Source organism: Desmodus rotundus, chromosome 7 (genome assembly GCF_022682495.2).
Source record: "Desmodus rotundus isolate HL8 chromosome 7, HLdesRot8A.1, whole genome shotgun sequence".
Lineage (NCBI taxonomy): Eukaryota > Metazoa > Chordata > Mammalia > Chiroptera > Phyllostomidae > Desmodus > Desmodus rotundus.
In genome coordinates, this window is record NC_071393.1 from 4308411 (window position 1) to 4327841 (window position 19431).

The following is a 19431-nucleotide window of genomic DNA, read 5'->3' on the forward strand; positions in this document are numbered from 1 at the left end:
CGCTGACTGGAGGGAAGCCTGGGCCCTCACAGGCAGTCTGGCTGAAAAGGATGGGGTGAAGGTGGAAGGGGGGATGGAGAGTGTGATGGTGCCCTTAGGCCGGCCCGCCACACCTGACTCACCAGATGTAGCAAACGGTACCCATCAGAAGGAGCTGCTTCAGGGTCCCCAACCACAGGTTCTGAATTTGAACGACTTTTGTGACTTCCAGAGAGTGGCATATGTGGGGGAATGGGCGCCGTGCTGGCATGGCGAGAAGGGCCTCAAAGCACTGCAGAAGAGAGCACCCCGCAGCCAAGCCTGGCTCGCCCTTATCTGGGGCTCCCTGAGCAATGGTTAACTCTTATCTGGCAGGGGCTCACTGAGCAAAGGTGAGTCTAAAGTGAAAGGACATGACCTGAAAGTGAACTATTCCCCATCTGCCTAACCCCGGGCAACAAACAGAGGGGTGGTCCTGGGCTCTGCGCCTTCTGTGCCTCGTGGAGATGCTGGGCCTGCAGCCTCTGCTTCTTGCATGTAAAATCCCAAGGGAAGAATCGGATTATGTCCATCCCTGGTCCACTCAGCTGTGTGGGGAGGTCAGCAAATGGCCAAGGGCAGCAAAATATGCGCTGAGGAGAAAGTGGGGGAGAGTCTGCACCCCCAACGAAGTTAAATACTGATTGTCTTAGTTATCCGTTGCTGCTGTAACAAAGTACCATGAACCCAGTGACTTAAAACAACACAAAGGTATTCTTTTAAATTTCTAGGGATCACATTGTAAAATAAGGTGACAGCCAGGCTGGTTCCTTCTAGAAGCTTCACGAGAGAATCCATTCCTTACCTTCTCCAGGCTCTAGAGGTGCTGGCATTCCTGGGCGCAGGGCCGTGTCATGCCAGCCTCCGCTCCTGTAGTTACATCTCCCGTCTCTGACTTTGACCCTCCCCTGTCTCTCTTTTAAGGACTCCTGTGATGTAATCAGAGATAACCTCCCCATCTCAAGACATTGAACTTAATCACACCTGCAGAGTTCCTTCCTTCTGCCATAGGAAGTAGCACACCCATGTTCCTGGTTTCGGGCACAAGCATTCAGGCTCACCATCGAGGCTCCATTTATTCTCGTGAGCCCTGTGCTTCCTTGCCTCTCCACCCTCCCCTGCCATGTTGCCAGGCACATACTTAGACAAGAATCTTTTATATCTCAAACCACAAAAGGTTGAATGATGTCCTGTTTCCACCAGCAAAGTGAAAATGCATGTCCCACCTTTTAAGAGGGCCTTGACAAACAGGAGTGTGGCTGTGCGGGCTTGGCTGAGCTAGTAAAGGTCTGGACGCCGTGCTGGGGACACAGGGCCAGAGGGGCCGAGGCTACTATTTTGAAGAAGAGGAGAAATACCACACAGGGTGCAGCCCTTTGAAGAGTGTCAGGTGGGAGAAGGGCCACAGGGCAGAAGTCTAACCAAAGGGGAGAACTGCAGGGAGATGGATTTTGGCTCATTGTGGAGAAGCAACGTCTAACAGAGCAGTCCCAGAACACAGCAAACTTTCCTTAGGGACGCTAGTTGGTGACACTGATGACGACAATGATGATAATTTTCGTGTATCTAATCACCTCCCTCTCTTTCGTCTCCTCTCCATCTGCATTTCAACACCATCTCCCATCTTAAAAATAAATCCTCTCTCAACCCCACATTCTTCTCCCACTGCCACTTGATGCCTCTCTTCTCCCTTGTAGCCAAAGCCCTGGAGAGAGTGAGTCACCACATCCGCTCCGCAACTCCACTCCCCACTCCTCTCAACGCAGTCTGGCTCCCGCCCCCAACCCTCCTCTGGAGCCTCCCTTACCAAGTGAACAATGACCTTAAGCAGCAACTCCATCTTCACTGAATCCGACAGACACACCGCGGTGCTGGTCTTCCCAGAACTCTCAAGAGCACTTGACACCAATGATCAAGCACCAGCTCGTTCCCCTTCTTCCCCCAGCTTCCTGGAACTCACGTCCTCCTGACGTTGGGTCTCTGTGGCCACCCTTCTGAGAATCCTACCAGGACTTCTGTGCTCCTGGCACTTAAAGGTCAGCGTTCCTCAGGGGTCTGTTCTAAGCCCTCTTGCCTTCTCATCTGCACCTTCTCTGGCTGGTCAGTTGCAGCTACTTCCATGGTTCTGGTTACCATGTATACGCTGGTGACGTATAAATCTGTGTCTCCGGCTCCAGATTCACATACCCAACCACTCACGTTTGTGTGTCCCACAGACACGTCAAACTTGGGGCTTTCAGTTCTGAACTTATCTTCCACCCCCAATGGGCTTTTTCTCCCCTATATCCCATCCCAGTAAATTCTTCCACCACCCATCAGTCGCTCAAGCCAGAAACATGGCACACTCCCTAACTCATCCTTTCCCTCATCCCCCCCCCCACCATACATTCTACTGCTTTATCTTCCTAATGTCATTCAAATCCTCCTACCTACCACTGTCACCTCCTTGGTCCAGGTCACCATCAGCTCTCACCCGGATCACCAACAGCCTTCTAAATGGCCTCCCTCCCTTCATTTGTATTCTTATCTCCTCCATGCCCCAGCTCCTTCCGCACCCACCACCTGTATGCAGCTGCCCATGCCCTGCCCATGGGTGCTATGGGTGCTATGGGTGCTATGGTCTTCTCTCAAGAGAATGAATTGTAGAAGAGGTTCAGGGCCCTGTGGGAAGAGAATTCTTCAGTAATCTTGAATATGCAGAGCGGGGGGTAGTGCAGCTCCAAATGGGCACATGCTGGCCCTGTGACTTCTCATATGGCCTCAATATTTCCTGTATCCTGGCGTATAGACCCTGCCGAGCCCCCCAGACTTTGAGAACGAAGGATGTCCTGCCGCATTCAGGTTGTGTTGTACAGCTGACCTTGAGATAGGAAGATCATCTGGGTAGGCCTGACCCAGTCACATGAGCCCTTCAAAAGCAGAGTTTTTCTTTTTTCCCAGAAGAGAAGTCAGAGATTTGAATGAAGCATGAGAACAATTAATCGTGTCATCGCTGGCTTGAGAGTGGAAAAGGCCACACGACAGAGAATGCGAGTGGCCTCTAGAATCTGAGAGAGGCCGCTGGCTGACAGCCAGCGAGCAAACAGAGCTCTCCTTCCCGTAATCGCAAGGAATGGAACGTTATCAACAAGGATGAGCTTGGAAGTGTTGGGTTGGCCAAAAAGTTTGTTTTTTCCTTACGATGGCTCTAGTAACACTTAGTTGTCTGTAACTTCATTTGAAACAATTTTGTTAGATTGTATTGTGACAGCTGTCATATTGGTATGTGTTTAAAAAAAGCTTATCAAAATTGGTGAATTTTTGTGTAGCCATTTTAAAACTGAAGATAGAAGAAAATATGCAACATTTTTGGCATATTATGCTTTATTATTTCAAGCAAGGTAAAAATGCAACTGAAATGCAAAAAAAGATTTGTGTAGTGCATGGAGAAGGTGCTGTGACTGATTGAATGTGTCAAAAGTGGTTTGTGAAGTTTCACGCTGGAGATTTCTCGCTGAATGATGCTCCATAGTAGCGTAGAGCAGTTGAAGTTGATAGTGACCAAATTGAGACATTAGTTGAGAACAAAGCTATATACCACACGGGAGAGAGCTGACATACTCAAAATGTCCAAGTCAATGAAGTTATTGGTAAAAATGAAAAATATGTCTTGTTTTATGGAAAAAAACTAAACAGACTTTTTGTCCAACCCACTGAATTTTCCTCCAGAGTCCCAGAGTGAGAACTCAGCCCAGCTCACAGTTTCATTTCAACCTGGTGAGTCTCTGAACAGAGGACCCAGTCACGCCATGCCCCAACCACTAACCTACAGAACTAGGAGCTACCAAGCGCACGGTGTTTTATACCGTGGGCTTGTGGTAATTCATTCAGCAGCAGTAGAAAACTAACACAGCCCCCACAGGCTTCTTACTCCGTGGGGAAGCTAAGCTTGCAGGCAGCAGCCAGCTGGGGGCCACAGAGGGGTTTCTAAAGCATGGGTCCAGGGAAGTGGTCCCCATCGTGTAGGTCAAGACTAGTACCTCCCCCATAAACTCCTAAAGATGAATTCTGCTCACACCTACCACCTCATGTTATTCCCCGTGTGCTAAAGTATTGCTTGGTGCTTATGTTTGAAAACTCTGGGCTTGGGTCTCCTGCCTATCTCCTGGCTGCAAGAGAGGCTGGGAAACTAAGCTGTGATATGTAATTGAGAAGTGGAGCCCATAACTACACTGTTCAGATCATGATTACCCACTGAGCCCTTGTAAGCAGTTTATTTTTTGACTGTGTCTTCCCCACACCAACCCCACCCACCATGTTCTTTTCTCATTTCTTCTGGCAACATCATTCTTTTTTCTTAAGGAAAAGCCACTGACTGTGGTTCAGGTCAGGCTCATTCAGCTCTGTTACCCTTGGCCTACTTTTGGCCACAAAAGTGAGCACATGACCCTGGCCTGGCCAATCAGGTGACACCATGCCCCTAGCCACAGTGATTGGTTGAGAGATGAATATGTAACTGAAGCTCAACCAATCAGAGTCTTTCCCAGGACTTTCGTGGCAGAGCTATCAGGAAACACTTGTTTGTTCCTCTGGGGTTGTTGCCAGAAGGAGAAGATGTGAGGTTATGAGTGTACCATTTTCCTACATAGCCTATTCAAGAAGAAGACCAAGTAGATCCAAGACGTGGGGAGACAGACCCAGCCCTGATAACACATGTTGAACTTTTATAACCACCTATGTCAGAGGACAGTTCCATCTCTTATGCTGCCCGGTTGCACTACAGTAAATCCTCCTGTGTGGCTTGGTGGCTAACTTGAGCCAAACAATATGGCTAACACAGACCTGCTCTGCGTCCTGTCCACACGCTGTTGCAACCCTGGAAGCTGGAGCCACTGCCTTTGACTCTAGATCAGAAATTGGTTGTGAGGGACTATGAGAAGCTGACCAGGCTCTTGTCTTATTTCCTGTATTGGCAGCCTCTGCCTTATACCCCAGTATCAATAACTGACGCCCTGTCTTCCTTAATTATCCTGGCCCTTTGCCCTTTCAGCCCTAGCATGGGCGGCCCTTGGACCCAGAGCCCCAGGCCAGAACCCACCACCTGCTGCTGTGTATCCTGGGTTTTGCCTGAGCCCGTCTGGACTTCCATCTATGGTCCACACCAGTCCTAAGTGATGCGCACCACATTCCCCAATCCCTGTGTACTGTGGATCTACCCATTTCATAGATGGCCAACCTGCAGTTACATCAAGTTGAGGCCTCACAGTAGAATTTAAGGCAGCATTTCCCAAGCTGTGTTCTATGGGACACCATCCAGTGAGCTGTAAATCTTCCATTAACCCAGAGGGCAAGCACAAAGCTGCCAGTATTTGTTCCTCCATTTTATATTTTAAAATATAAGCAATGGAGAAGCATTTTACATGGGGTTGTCTTCCACACTTAGCACTCAAGGTAAAAAATTGTGTCTTGTCAAAGTTGCCTTTACTCAACCCTTGGACGGTGCACAGCACCCAGCCGGCAGACCTTCCTCCTGGCAGCAAGCCCATCGGAGCCAGGTTTTCCTCCAGCTCTGGAACACGTTGCTGTTTTTCCAGTTTTGCTCCAGGTGAAAGTAAAGGAGTTGGCTTATTTTAGGGGACATGTTGGGTGGAAAACATGTATCTAGATTTACAGGTAGGGTGGCAAAATGCTCGCTCTATGAGAAGCACGTGGGAGCAGAGACTGACTGAGGGAATGTACCCCAACTCCAGTGTCTCATCCCACCCCTACTCCGGGGCACCAGTCACCGAATCGCTGTGCTGCTTTAATTGCGCGCTCTCTCCTTGCTCCTGTGCAACATGGCTAACCCAGGAATACCAGGAAGTTAGCTACCTCATCTGTTACCTGGAATTGTGACATACGATCTATGTATCGATGCATAAGGGAGCATTTACTAACTACGCCTTTTACTACCATCTGCTCTGTGATATCTGGCCTAACTAATGTGTCTTATTTTAGAATTCTAGCATGTGTTTTTTATTTAGTATTTGTTGCATAGTAAACATATGAATCAAATCATGATGATCCTAATAATTAATAAGAACGAACACTTGGTAAGAGCTTGCCATATGCCAGGTATTTCTCTAGCAGCTTTGCATTTATTAACTCATTTCATCCTCACAACCACCATCATCCCCATTTGAGAGATAAGGAAACTCAAAGACGTGAAGGATTTCTGAATCCGTGATTATAGAGCTCAAATCCCAAGGGGAGGCGTGTGTACTTTGAAAGTCAAAGGAGAGGATGCACTGCATGTGAAAGTACCCATGACATTCAGAGAGAGCCTTTCTGAAAACAGCTGCCATTCGTGGAGCTCTTACCCTAGGCCAGGCACCGATAAGGGCTTGTATCCCTTTTCTGTGTATCACAATAACTCTATGAACAGATGCAGAAACTGGGGCTCAGAGAGATTAGGTGACTACGCTGCCCTCGTATAGATGCAAGTTACCATCATCATCTCCACAAAGAGCAAGGGAGCATTACCCGTCAGGAAAATGGGAACCCAAACCACAAGGAGATACCACCCTGCACCCTACAATTCGGAGGGCAGATGATAACAAGTGCTGGTGCGGCTGCGGAGCATCGGCTGATGCCCTGCTGGTGGGAACGTGGAATGGGGCACCCGCTGCGAAAAACAGTCGGGTGGTTCCTCAAAGGGTTGAAAATAGAGTTACCAAATGATCCACCAATTTCATTCATAGTTACATGCCCAGCAAAACCAAAAACAAGCAAAAACCTGTACACGAATGTTCAGAGCGGTATTATTCATAATAGCCTCAAGCTGGAAACCACCCAAACGTCCACCAAGAAGTGGTCCACCCATACAGTGGATTAGTACTCCACCGCGAAAAGGAAGGAAGTACTGATCCACGCTCCGGCATGGATGAGCCTTGAGAACGTGCAGCTGAGCGGAAGAAGCCAGTCACAAAGGACCACGCACTGTACGACTCTGTTTATATGAGATGTCCAGGATAAGCAAATCCACAGACACAGAAAATGAATCAGTGGGTGCCTGGAGCTTCAGAGAAATAGGAGGATTGGGAGTGATGGCTAAGGGATGTGGGATTTCTTTTTGAGGTGATGAGAATATTCTAAAATTGTGGTGGTGATTGTACAACTCTGTGAATATGACTAAAACCACTAAACTGTACCCTTTAAATGAGTGAATTGTATAGTATGCAAATTATATCTTAATAAGCTGTCAAAAAAAAAGAAAGAGAAAAAAAAGGAAGGAAGGAAGGAAAAGAAAAGAAAGAAAGGAAAGGAAAGGAAAGGAAAGGAAAGGAAAGGAAAGGAAAGGAAAGGAAAGGAAAGGAAAGGAAAAGAGCTCGGGGAGCCTTCCCGACGCTGAAGAGGACCTAGAGTTACGTTTACAAGTCTGGTCCTGTTCCTCCCCCTGAGCTGTGATGACTCAGATAGTTGCCAGCATTATCACCAGGTGCGGCTGAGGCGCATTCCTTGCCTCCCCCTGGAATCTAGGGTGTTGCCTTGTGTTTTCCCACCTTTCCCAGGCATGTTCTGCCCATTTCACCCTGGCAGGCCCAGGATAGAACCCAGCATCACACTCGCCTCTCATGGCTTCTTTCTGCAGGAGCAGACTGGCACTGCTTCCTCCTGCCTGCTGCTTCCCCGCCAGCCCTCCTCCCTTCCTCGCCACCCCCCACCCCCAACCAGCCTTCCCTCCCTTCTCTGGCAGCTTGCCGTGAGACGCATGTCTCAGACTTAAAAACAACGTGGAATTCAGGACATGCACCAGCAGCTGCACCTTGGCGTTTCCTGTGCCGTCAACTCCTGCAAAGATTTGGCGGACATCCCCACGCCCCACTTACCTAGCATAGGAAAAGACAATCACGTGGAGGAGCCACTTAATGGTGCCATAGTTCATGCTCTGGATCCGTATGACTTTGTTTGTCTCATACTGGAGAATAGCGTTGCAGCAGGCTGGCATGGTGAGAGGCTTGCTATCCGCTTGGAGCTGGACCAGGGCTCAACCTTCCCATACTGGTCGTAGCAGGCCCACCAGTAAGAGGAAATGAACCGTCCTGATTCTTAGCAGCAGCCTTTAAGTTTCAGTTCCTCCAATGATGGCAGCGTTGGGGCGGACCCTGGCAGCTGCCCAGTTGTGGCTGGGGATAAACAAGGGAAGCCAAGTCCTACAGGCCTGCCTGGCAGATGACCCCGCCCCAGCTGGCCTCCCCCAGATTCCTGCACAAAGATGGTGTTCAAAGGAAGGACATTTTTAGAATTCTGCCTTTCCCCCTTTTCCTTTCACTTTTTGACTCATTTCCTATGGGGGAAAGAGGCAGCCCTTCAAATGTCAGGAGCCCCAGTGCCTCTACTGTGCCTTAGTAAAAAGCCTCGATCTTTCCATTGCCTCCAGCTCCACTCAGAGACTGATTGATTCATTTCCACAACCCTTTATTCAGCCCAGATATGTATGAACTCTGGGTGAATAAAAGTCTCCCTGCCATCTTTCTCCCCCCACTTCCTCACAACACTCCTGCCTGTTGATAGTAGGGGGAATCAGATTTGCTGTGTGTGGAGGGGGCGGAGATACTTTATTTCTATGCTGGATTTGTTCTGCATGGCCCTCTACAACCTCTCTGTCATGCCCTGTGCCCTGGGAGGTCCACCCATGACCTCGGCCAGTCAGCCTAAGACCACCAGGAACAAACTTGCCATCCAACAGAGCTGGGTTTTGACCCATTCAATGAGGGATAACTCATGCCAGAGGAATAGTGGGGCAGCACCTAACAAAGGGGCAGAGTTATCGCAGGATTCTGGAGGAGAGGGGTGGAGTTTAAATAAATTTATTTATTTATTTTTAGAGAGAGAGGAAAGGAGGGAGAGAAGCATTGACATGCAAGAGAAACATCTGTTGGCTGCCTCTTGTACACACCTTGACCTGGAACCAGACATGCAACCCAGGCATGTGCCCTGACCAGGAATTGAACCTGCAACCTTTGGGTTTGTGGGACAATACCCAACCCACTGAGCCACACCAGTCAGGGCTAGCTTAAATTTAAGTGAAAGCAGATGCTGACAGGCTCAAAGCAAAGCAGGTTTTGAATACAACAGTCAACTTCAGACCTGGATTTTAAAGTGGACCCAGGGCCCTATTGCCTTGGAAGCAATAAAGCTAAGACGTGGAATGTTCCTGGAACCCAGGGGATCTGTGTGCACATCGAGTGCCTTAGATCCTCCAGGCAAGAGTGGAGTCTTTCATCCTTACTGATGCAATTTCAGGTAGCGAAGTTCCGCAAGTCTCTGGTTTTAGAGGATGACATTTCTCAGTGAGTAAGAAAGCAGTCGCCACTCACTCAGAGGTGGAGCACAATCACTTCACAGCTACAGGGAGATATTGTTTCCTCGTATTTTTGCAGTTGACTTTACCCATTTCTGCCCTTTTGGCGTGCTAAGTGGCCAGGGCAATTTTCCAGTCTAAGCTAAATGTTACTTTCTCACCCCTGTGAGCTGCATCAGGGGCTCCCTTGCCTCCTGGCTCCCAGTTCAGGAGACGGGAAAGCAGGAGGACTGTGAGGGTGAATGTGAGCTCTCCTGGCTCCTCTCCTCCCTAGTGCACAGCCAGGGCTTCGGGGCACCACGCCCCCTTCCTTTCAGGCCTAGGGGCAGTAAGGGCTCCCTGCTGTTGCTAGCCCCAAGTGACTCACCAACCTTACTGCTTTTTCTTAACTCTGCTGACACCCGTGATAAACAGCCCCACTGGGGTATGCCGTCATTTTTTGGAAGATACAGTAATCTCATCTGTAAAAAGAGGAGGTCCTGAGCACTCCTGTCAGGGCAGTGGAGCCGGATGGTTAGAATACAGGCACTGAGGGACGGGCCGCCTGGCTTCCAATCCTGGGCTCACACCTTGCCACCTTCGTGACATTGGACCACGCGTGTTCATGATGTTCATTCATTTATTCAGTCATCCCCAAGAGCACCAGCCACTAGTGGATAGAGCGGTGAGCAGGCAGACAACCCGGATGTCCATCAACAGGTGATGGATAAACAAAATGTGGATCATCCGTCCAGTGGGCTATTATTCAGCTGCGAAAAGAAATGAAGACCTGACACCGGCTACAATGTGGATGGACCTTGAGAACATGATGCTGACTGAGTGAGAGAAGCCGGACACAAAGGCCACAGATATGATTCCATTGATAGGAAATGTCCAGAACTGGCAAATCACTTCGGTATTGCCCTTGCCACCAGCCAAAGACATACTTTCTCCAAGTCTTTCTGCTGAACTCTCACCCTCATCCCTCATGCTCTTCCCGCTCTGCTTCCTCAGCCCTCTGTCTGCTATTCCCCCACCCCCAGCACTCAATAAGCTTACTAACGAAGTCTCAGCTGCCAGATTCAGTGGATGTGTTTTATTCCTTATTTTACTTAACCTTTTGGACACATTCAGTATCATCAACCACTCTACTTCTTGGAGCAATTTCTTCCCATGACTCCCCTGAATTCTATTTCTGCTGGTTTCTAATTTTTACCTTTATGACTCTTTGTCCTATCTTCCTATGGCTCTCTTCTCCCCTCAAATGTCAATTCTAGTGAATACTGTCTCAGCACCTTTTATATTTCCATCAGTCAGGACAGGACAGGTTGCGCTGCAATAACAAACAATGCCACAAATCTCATGGCATAAAATCAACGTCAGCTTCTTTCTCATCAACACTAACTGTCCATCATAAGTCACCCAGGAGGCTCTGCTCATCAAAGTCACGCAGAGGTCAAGACCATGGGACAGCCACTGTCTTGAGCTCCAGAATGAAAAAGCTCGCATGTCTTTCAGCAACATGGGGATGTTCTGAGCTAGAAATAATGCACTCACTTCTACTTCTAACTCATTGGTCAAAACTAGTCACTTGGCCCTATTGGACCGACCACCAGGCAGCCAAGAAATGCAACCCTACCACATGTCTCCCACGTAGAAACAGAAGCAGCAGAAGTGTTTGGTAAACAGCACTAATGACTTTTTCATCTTCTCCCTGGAAAGTTTCATGCACACATGTTCTTTTTAGAATCACCAAAACGCTAAAAGAAAGAGAGTGGGTGGAAGGGCCCGTGTGTGTATTATGTGGTTTGGTACGCATGAACTAAAGCTGGAAATAGGACCTACTGCATAATTTGGGCCTAGTGCAAAATGAAACATGGGGTCCTTTATTCAAAGTTAAGAATGTCATGACGGCAACAGCAGATCAGTGAACTGAGCTCAGGTCCCGTATAAGCACGGGCCCCTCTGTAACAGCATAGTTCCCATGTCCATGAAGCTGGCTGTGTTTGGAAGGATATTCAAGATGGTATCTAGGGAGGGAATCGGGGGACTAGTCAGTGTTTTCTTTCCCATATGCACGCATTACTTTAAAAAAAATCACTGATAGGTTTTTAAGAATCTCCAGCTCCAGACCAAACCTGCCTTCTGAGATCCATACCTGGGCAGAACCTCCAGGCCTAAGTATCCCACAGACACTCCAAATCACATCTTCAGAATGGAGCACCTTTCCACAAAACAGCAGTGCAAGGAAGGGCTGATACGAGGGAAGTGGAGAGAGTAGAAGTGGACTGCTTTTCCTGCCAGCTTGGCCATGGGTGGGGGGAGGTAAGGGTGGTTTCTAATGGGGGCACAGAGTTAAGGGAAGACTGGGGAGGTAGTTAAGATGGAAACATTTGAGCCATTCAAAGATGTTCAACAATGGAACACGGATCTATACTCTGCTCTCCCAGCTTGACAACACTGTAATGGAAGTCTTCATGTTCAAACTAACAATAAACCCAGATGAATCACGCAGTTATACATCGAGGCAAACCCCGTAGGTCTCCTTTCACTGACAGGAGCAGAGATTTTCCAGTGGCTGGATATCTTAAAGCTTTAGGTATTCGCTGTGTAATCTACTGGAAGCAGAAAAGGTTGGTTGGTTTGTTTTCTTAAGGATGAAGGGGCTAAGGGAAATTTTCATTAACATAAAAAAGCCAAAATGTCAGATGGACGATATGGAGAATATGTTCTTAAATAAAAGGGTCAGACCTTTTAACTGCATTGAAAGGCGATATATTGTGCTTTTAGAGAAACAGTACTAATCTATGCAACAAAAAGTCAGTGTGTTTTTGTACCTAGTAAAATGTGAAAATTCTCTTGAAAAGTGTAAATATGTAGGTCTAAAGATGGTCAAATAATAAAGTATTTTTTATGTTTATGAAAATGTCGTTATATTAAAAGAAAAAGAGCCTTTAAACTATTAGTTTTAAACATCTCCTGGACGTCAGTAAATGGCATCACTCATCCTATAGGCATTTACTGAAGACCTCCTTTGTGCCAGGACTAGGCCAGACACTGGGTAAGAAGTAACCTAGAGAATGTTTATGGTGTGATTAGTTGTATCTGCACGGTAATTAGTTTCTTTGGGAAAAAGAATAGTATCCAGCTCACAGACAGCAGGATGGAATGAGACAATGAACTGCACATGCCTAGCACTGCCTGGCACGATTGCCTGGCGTCTGGTAAAATATTTGCTCACTCCAACCCAAGCGCCCACAGTAGATTTAAATAGATTAGAGGCATATGACTCTCAGGCAGGGGTGTCAAACTCATTGTCACCGGGGGCCGCATCAGCCTCGAGATTGCCTTCAAAAGGCCAAACGTAATTTCAGCTCCTTAACACCTAAGGAGTAGTTACATTTATACAGTCCTAAAATTATTTCGGCCCTTCGAAGGCAACTGTGAGCCTGATGTGGCCCCCGGTGAAAATGAGTTTGATACCCGTGCTCTAAGGCCTGGTATAACAAAAGCCGCAGCAATAAATTGTAAATGGGAAAATATTGTATGCAAGTCGTGAAAAAACAAGGATTATCTGAACGTGCAAGTGAATTTAGAGGGTAGTGTCTTGTCAAAGGCCCTCTTCAGAGCTCACAAATGCCCTCACTTCTCTCTCTCAGCGAGGTTTTTAGGCTTGTTGATTAATCTACAATATATATAAAGTAAATCTATATTGTCATGTGACTTGTTCCTAAAAATGGACTTTGAAAATAGCTCTAAATATTTGGAACAGAAAAGCTTTGCTGGGAAAGACTGAAAACACTAACGCATTTGAGCCTCGTACGGGTTCCTTGAGACACAAGCGAGAGCGACATCATTTTCTGTAGCAATTATGGCTGTCTGTAGGCGCAAAACAGAGACTCGGCAAAAGTAAGCATGTTTCAGGGCATACGTATAGCAAAAATAAAAATGAATCTTTTAACTCTAAAAAAACCAAAGATGCTCAAAGTGAAACATCAAGGTCGGTGGTCTCTGTTTCTTTGTGAAGTAGGGGGTGAGGTCCTGAGTGGAGTGGGGGGAAGCAGGGGCTTGGGTGAAATTCTTAGTCAAGGGTGTGTGTGCTGGGGGGGGGGGTGCTTATATGTGTTTCTGTTACACGGGCAGAAAGTCAAGTGATGTCCCCTCAGTGGAAAAGGGAATTTTCTGAGGGAACATCGATTGTCTCAGAATTAAATGCATAGGGACAACTGTAATTGAACAACAATGAAAAAAAAAACCCCTCAAATGCAGGAAATGGGGCTCGCCTTTGCAAGAACCTATTACTAGAAACAGAAAGTGAAATGTTCGCACTGAGGTTTCTCTTTCAGTCTGTCTAAAGCTGTGCGGTCCCGCCTCTGCCTGTCCCTCCAAACGCTGGACTTACCTGCTCCTCCGTGGGCACGCGGCCAAACAGAGCTATCTCGGTTCGGTGTCCGCTGTTACCTGCAAAACGCAGATCACTGCCCAATTCCGGAATCCCAGATGAAGGAATCTGATTGATCTGGCTGTTTATCTCTGGTCCAATCAGCTGTAGCTGTGGGCGGGGCCACAAGGTACCGGAGTTGTGAGGGGGGGGGTGGGGGAGACAGGGCTAGGAGGAAGTGGGTGGGGGCGACGGAGAGAGGTGTGGCTCTCTGAGAATAAAGGCTCCAAGGCTGAGGACTGTGGTTACATTCCTCTGCTCCTCTGTCCCAGGTGACACAACTCAGTGCAGTCCAGGCAGTCTCCCAGAGGTCCCTAGAGGGATTGAGCCCCTGACCCCCACAGTAGTGAACTGCTCTTGAATGCCTCCTGTCTCACTGCCCCACTCCGCTTCCTGGCCTCAACCTCCCAAATAAACCACTGGCAGCGAATCCTTGTCTCAGGGTGTGCTTGGAGGAAGCCCCATACTGTTGTTCAGCCTCCCAGGCGGAGGCGAGGGGTCTGGAGCCTATCCTGAGAGCACTAGGAGGTTTGCAAGCAGAGGTGTGATGCAAGCTCGTTTGCACTTGGTAAAGGTGTTCTGGCTGCTCCTTGGAAAATGGGTAGAGGAGGCAAGAGTGGAGGCAGGGTGTCTGCCTTGGGAGAGGGCACAGGGGCACAGAGCGAGGCTGAGGCAGATCCCTTCACTGTCCAGTACGGCAGCCATTAGACAGCACTGGTTTAGGGGAACTCAGAGAAAGGCCACCCACACCAAGGAGGCTAAGTGGAGGCATCAGGGAAGGAGAGGAACCCCAGGAGGGAGTGTGTACCCAAAAGCCAACGATTCACAGATAAGCCAGTGGCCACAGAAGATACCAAGAGCCATTATAAAACTGTGCAACTAAAAGCCACTAGTAAGGACCCGACATAAATGAATGGGACAGGATAGAGTCAAATATTAAACACAAAGGGAAGTGGGAACTTAGTATGTGATAAAAGCGCTAAAAATTAGGGAAGAAAGGAATTAGAGTAGGAGCTCAGAGTCCTTGGCCATTTAGAGGAGGCCAGTGGGGGGAGGCGGGTGGCGTTCTAGCTTTTCATGTTTAAACAGATGTGTGACACGCTCCTGGGCTGTGTTTCTTATGGTCAAGTTCACATACCTATTTGAGGAAGGCTTGGGACCTTGGAAACTCAGTTTCTATGATGAGTTCCTTTTAGAACCTTTACAGAAACACCATCATGCTTGGCCTCAAAAGATGGGATAAGTAAACATGCCTCTGGAGATGGAAATAAGAAATCAGTGAATGAGGGAAACAGCAAAAAATCAGGCTCTGGGCATTCTGGGAAAGGAGGAAACAGCTGTGTGACTTGTGTGCACATGTAGAGAGACCTTTGTACCTTCCGTGCTATCCGTGACAGCGTAACTTAGACTCAGGCTGGATATGCAGGTGAAGAGATTGAACTCGTGATTGCCAAACTGCTCCAAGATGCCAATTATAATGTAGGAAAAGCACAACAAGGAATTGTCTTTCTGTATGAAGTAGGTAAGATTGGACAGTGTGCCAGGCACTCGTCAGTTACGGGATGTGGGTGGGGAAGGCGTTCGGCAAGACTTATTAAAACCACCTGGAAGGCATCGTAGTCAATGTTCCAGAAAGGAATTCCCGCAAACTAGTAGGGAAATGTGGATACAACAAACATCCTGTTTGGTGTAGCGGGTGCTTTCCGTGGTTCAGACAGAATCATCAGCAGGAAGAAAAACGAGAAGTATCTTGGATTTGGAACACCGTCTAATCTGGGGCAGGCAGAAGGGCTGCAGCTGCTGCAGACCTTTCCAATCAAAGTGACGCATCAAATACTCACCAAGACACTGAGGAAAAAGATCGATTATTACATCACGTAGAAGCCAGAGATCTCCTTGAATTTGGCATGATTCCTGAGTTTGTGGGACAGTTGCCTTCGCATTGCCTAGCTGAGAAAACATTCGCACAAGCACTAACTGAGCCAAGCGAGGCTGTTGTTTCCCGGTACCAGGCCTTGCTCAGCATGGGTAAGTGTGAACTGAATGTTACGGAGGATGCTTTGAAACGAAAGACGGGTGCACGAAGTCTATGGTCCATGATGAAAACGCTGTAAGGAACCCATGTCAAAGTCCCTAATTCTGCTGCTGCTGTGTGTGGAGGTTGACAAAGAAGTACTAGAAGGAAAAAATGGAACAAGAAGTATCTGGGCCCTAACAGAAGGATCCTCTGACGCTGAAGAAGAAGGTGGCCTCTCCAAGCAGATGCTGCGAACAGGTAAACTGTCAGACTTTTGTCCTGCGTATGAAGCTTTTCCTTCCGTGTTTAGGATCGTAACTGTCTCCACAGTCTGACATTAGAAGCATTGGGTCGACCTTGGATGGCGCGCATGGTCAGAAGCCGTTAGGATAAAGATCAGGTCATGTGTGTTGGGCAACAGGAGATTGACTGGGACAGAGGACGTTATGTGGACTTCCACGACACAACGCTCAGAGATAAAATGTACGTTATTGTGGTTCAGTTTTTTTCTTTTTTAAATAGTCTTAAAATTCTTAGGAGTTGTTTTAAACAATGTAGGTGTTGCAATACCTGTGGATTTTACAATAATGTTATTGTACAAGTGGGAAAATAAATTCTTTAAAACTAAAAAAAGATGTGGAACTGTTTGAAATGCGATAGAATCATCAAAGCTGAGCAAAATCAGCTACACAAAACGGGACAGTCAAGTCATCATTCTGTTCGTGTTGCGCCCATTGTGCGTTATAGTCAAAAAAAAAAAAAAAAAAGCGAACCGAGATAACTGGATGCTCTGAGTAACCGAAGGCAACACCGCACTCTCGCCTGGCTGGCGCCTGGCTCTTCCTCCCACTCCCGCTCCTGTTGGTGTGGACGCTCGTTTGGATTCGCAACAATGCTGCAATGACACCGACTTACTCTCCCTCAGGAATACAAGGTCTCAGCCCCGGTTCACTGTGGTTTCTTTCTTGGGAACTGGAGCTACCTCAGAAAAGTCTGTCGAAATGTCTTTTCCTCCATATTTCTCCATGGCAATTCCTTGTGAATGTGCCTTTGTCACCCTCTCTTCCTTCCTTGTCATCACCTAACTCAGAGTTCTTACCATAAATTTGTCTGCTGCTTAGGGATGTCACAGAGTTAGTGCCCTGCTATCCCAAACCGTTTTTCTCTGAGTTCCACTAAACCAGGGCTGTCTAACGGCTGCCGTACTGGACGGGAAAGATAGAGAACATTTCCACCACCCTAGAAAGTTCTGTCAGACCACGCTGCTGACAAGATTTGTGGGGCAGAGGAAAAGGTGAGTGCAGGTGCAGGTGAGTGAGGAAGGATAGGGTGGGCTCAGTCAGCTGGCATCTATTTTCTGTGTGAAATAGGAGGCAGAGTTGCCTGATGACAGAGAAAGAGAAGGCGGAGGGAGGGCTAGGAGGTTTGATGAGGATGAAGAAGATTTGAAACAGTCACTACGGCGACCAAAAGCAGAGAGCCAACAGGGGAAAAAGAGCTCAGGAGCGGTGTCGAGAACCGAGGGCCGTGGCGGCGTCATTGCAGTGGTCTAGGCGTCTGAGATTGTGACGGGCCCTGGGCCTTCCCACCTGCTGGATCCACCTCCCACCTCCACACCCAGGGACCCAGCAGGTCTTGCTGAGTGGTTCAGATCGTTTTAGAATCTGTAACCCTTGGCATGCACTGTCTTTGTTATGGTCTTCTTTGTTTGTTCCTGAAACTGTGAGCAAAGCTCCATCTCTGTTCCTCCTTTCTCCGAAAGCACCCTTCCCTCGGGCTCGCAACCCTTGCCAGCTGCACAGCCAAGGGCAGGAAGCTCCTCTTTGTCCCCTAACTTAGCCTAGGCACTAGGAATGACTTGTGTCACTCAATTTATTCTGCGTAATTGCCCTGTCCTTCTTGCAGATGCTGGATTTCTCTTCATCCCAAAGCCTCCCCTCCATTCCATCCAAGCCAAAACACATGTTCTCCTGGGGAACTTTAAAAATCTATTTCTGAATCGAGACAGCTGACCCCTTCAGGTAATAATCAAGGTCTCTCCAACCCTCACCACAGAAGCTGGGGATGCAGATTTTGTGCCCCCGGGGACATTTGTCAATGGCTGGAGACACTGGTAGTTGTTATGATTGAGAGAGTGCGACTGGTATTTAATGACCAGGGATGCTGCTAAATGTCCTAAAATACACAGATCAACCCCCCATGACTGAGAATTGTCTGGTCCAAAATGTCAGTGGTGCCAAAGGTCGAGAAACCCTGACCTACATGGTATTGGCACCTAAGCTGTAAGTTCAGTTGTGAAATCAAGGGCCACAGTGCAACGCACATAGTAGGCACTCAATGAGTGTTTGATAACCACGTGAATGGGTGAGTGAGTGAGTGAATGAATGATCAGATGAACGATGGGCCGAGGGCCTGGTTCGGGACTGTCTGTTCAGCAGATGGTTATTGACTCAGTCCTGCGGATGCTCCCCCTGAAGAGCCACCTGTGCACAGCAGGAAGTGGCCTCGTAGCTGCGGTGTGGGTCCTGATGAATTGCTGCGGGAAGCCACAGATTGGCGGAGCAGACAGTGTTCCTCCGCATTATGATGGGTTCATTGTCTTCTCTCCAGCCCTTCCTCTCAAACTCTCAGCAGAGAAGGGTTGGAAGGGCCGAGCCGAGTAAGGGCCTGTGGGTTCAGCTCTCTCGGGAGGGGAGGAAAGGAGGAGCCCAGACTGAGGATTACCGCTAACAGGCCTGAGGATCAGGGCCCGTTTGAATGAGAGACAGGCGGAGGTCTGGGGCCAGATTCTCCCTCATCACCACACTTCCCAATTCATTTATTTAGCAAATATTTGCCAAGTGCCAGGGGCTCTTTGGGGGACATGTGAGTTAACAAAAGAGACCAAAACCCTCAGCCTCCCGGAGCTTATACTCTAAAGAAACAAGACGGACAGTAGGTGAGTGAGTCAGACAGACAGAATGAATGGGAGCACCGCGAGCCCTATGGAGAAAAAACAAGGAAGGAAGGACGATACCGTGTGTTAGGGGTTGAACTTAGTGCTTAAACTGAGGTGAAACCAGCCATTGTCAGGTGTAGTGTTCGCTGACATTCAGTACATTCACAATGTCCTGCAACCAACACCCCTCTCCAGTTCCAAACCGTTTCTTCACCTTACAAGGGAGCCCTGTGCCCGCCAGCAGTCACGCCCCCCTCCCCTGCAGCCCGTGGTTACCGTCAATCTGCTTTCTGCCTCTATGGATTCACCAGCCCCTGGGAACCGCCATTTCTTTGCTGTCTTTGTGGATGTAACCATTCTGGGCAGTTCACGTACATGGAATCATTATGAGGTGGTCTTTGTGAGTGGCTTCTTTCAGTTTATATAATGTTTTCGAGGTCCATCCATGTTTTAGTATATATCAGTATTTTATTCCCTTTTATGGCCGAATAACATTTTGTATGGATATGTCACGTTTTACGTATCTGTTCATCAGTCGATGGACACAGGTTGTTTCCACCTTTGGCTATTATGAATAATGTTACCGTGAACATTCTGGTCCAAGCGTTTGAGTTCCTGTTCCTGTTTCAGGTGGAAACCTAAGAGTGGAATTGCTGGGTCACATGTCGAACTTTTTGAGGAACCACCAAACTGTTTTCCACAGCGGCTGCATCATT

The 19431-nt window shown here is 48.0% G+C and overlaps 2 protein-coding genes and 1 pseudogene across 3 annotated transcripts in view; 2 read left to right on the forward strand and 1 right to left on the reverse strand.

Annotated features, from left to right (window-relative positions):
• P2RX7 (purinergic receptor P2X 7) overlaps window positions 1-13843 on the reverse strand; it is a 41147-nt gene extending 27304 nt beyond the window's left edge. The window contains exons 1-2 of one of the 2 annotated variants that reach the window (XM_024566542.3): window positions 13722-13843; window positions 7866-8162 (exon numbers count right to left, since the gene is read on the reverse strand). In XM_024566542.3, the coding sequence (XP_024422310.2) occupies window positions 7866-7984 (119 nt within the window). In that variant the 5' untranslated portion in view covers window positions 7985-8162; window positions 13722-13843. Of the gene's footprint in view, window positions 1-122; window positions 1584-7865; window positions 8163-13721 lie in introns of those variants that run through there. The other variant, XM_045200468.3, reaches the window with a different exon arrangement.
• IFT81 (intraflagellar transport 81) overlaps window positions 1-19431 on the forward strand; it is a 135252-nt gene that overhangs the window by 39896 nt on the left and 75925 nt on the right. The gene's annotated exons all lie outside the window — the stretch shown is intronic.
• Window positions 11304-16376, forward strand: LOC112310460 (ATP-dependent clpX-like chaperone, mitochondrial; annotated as a pseudogene).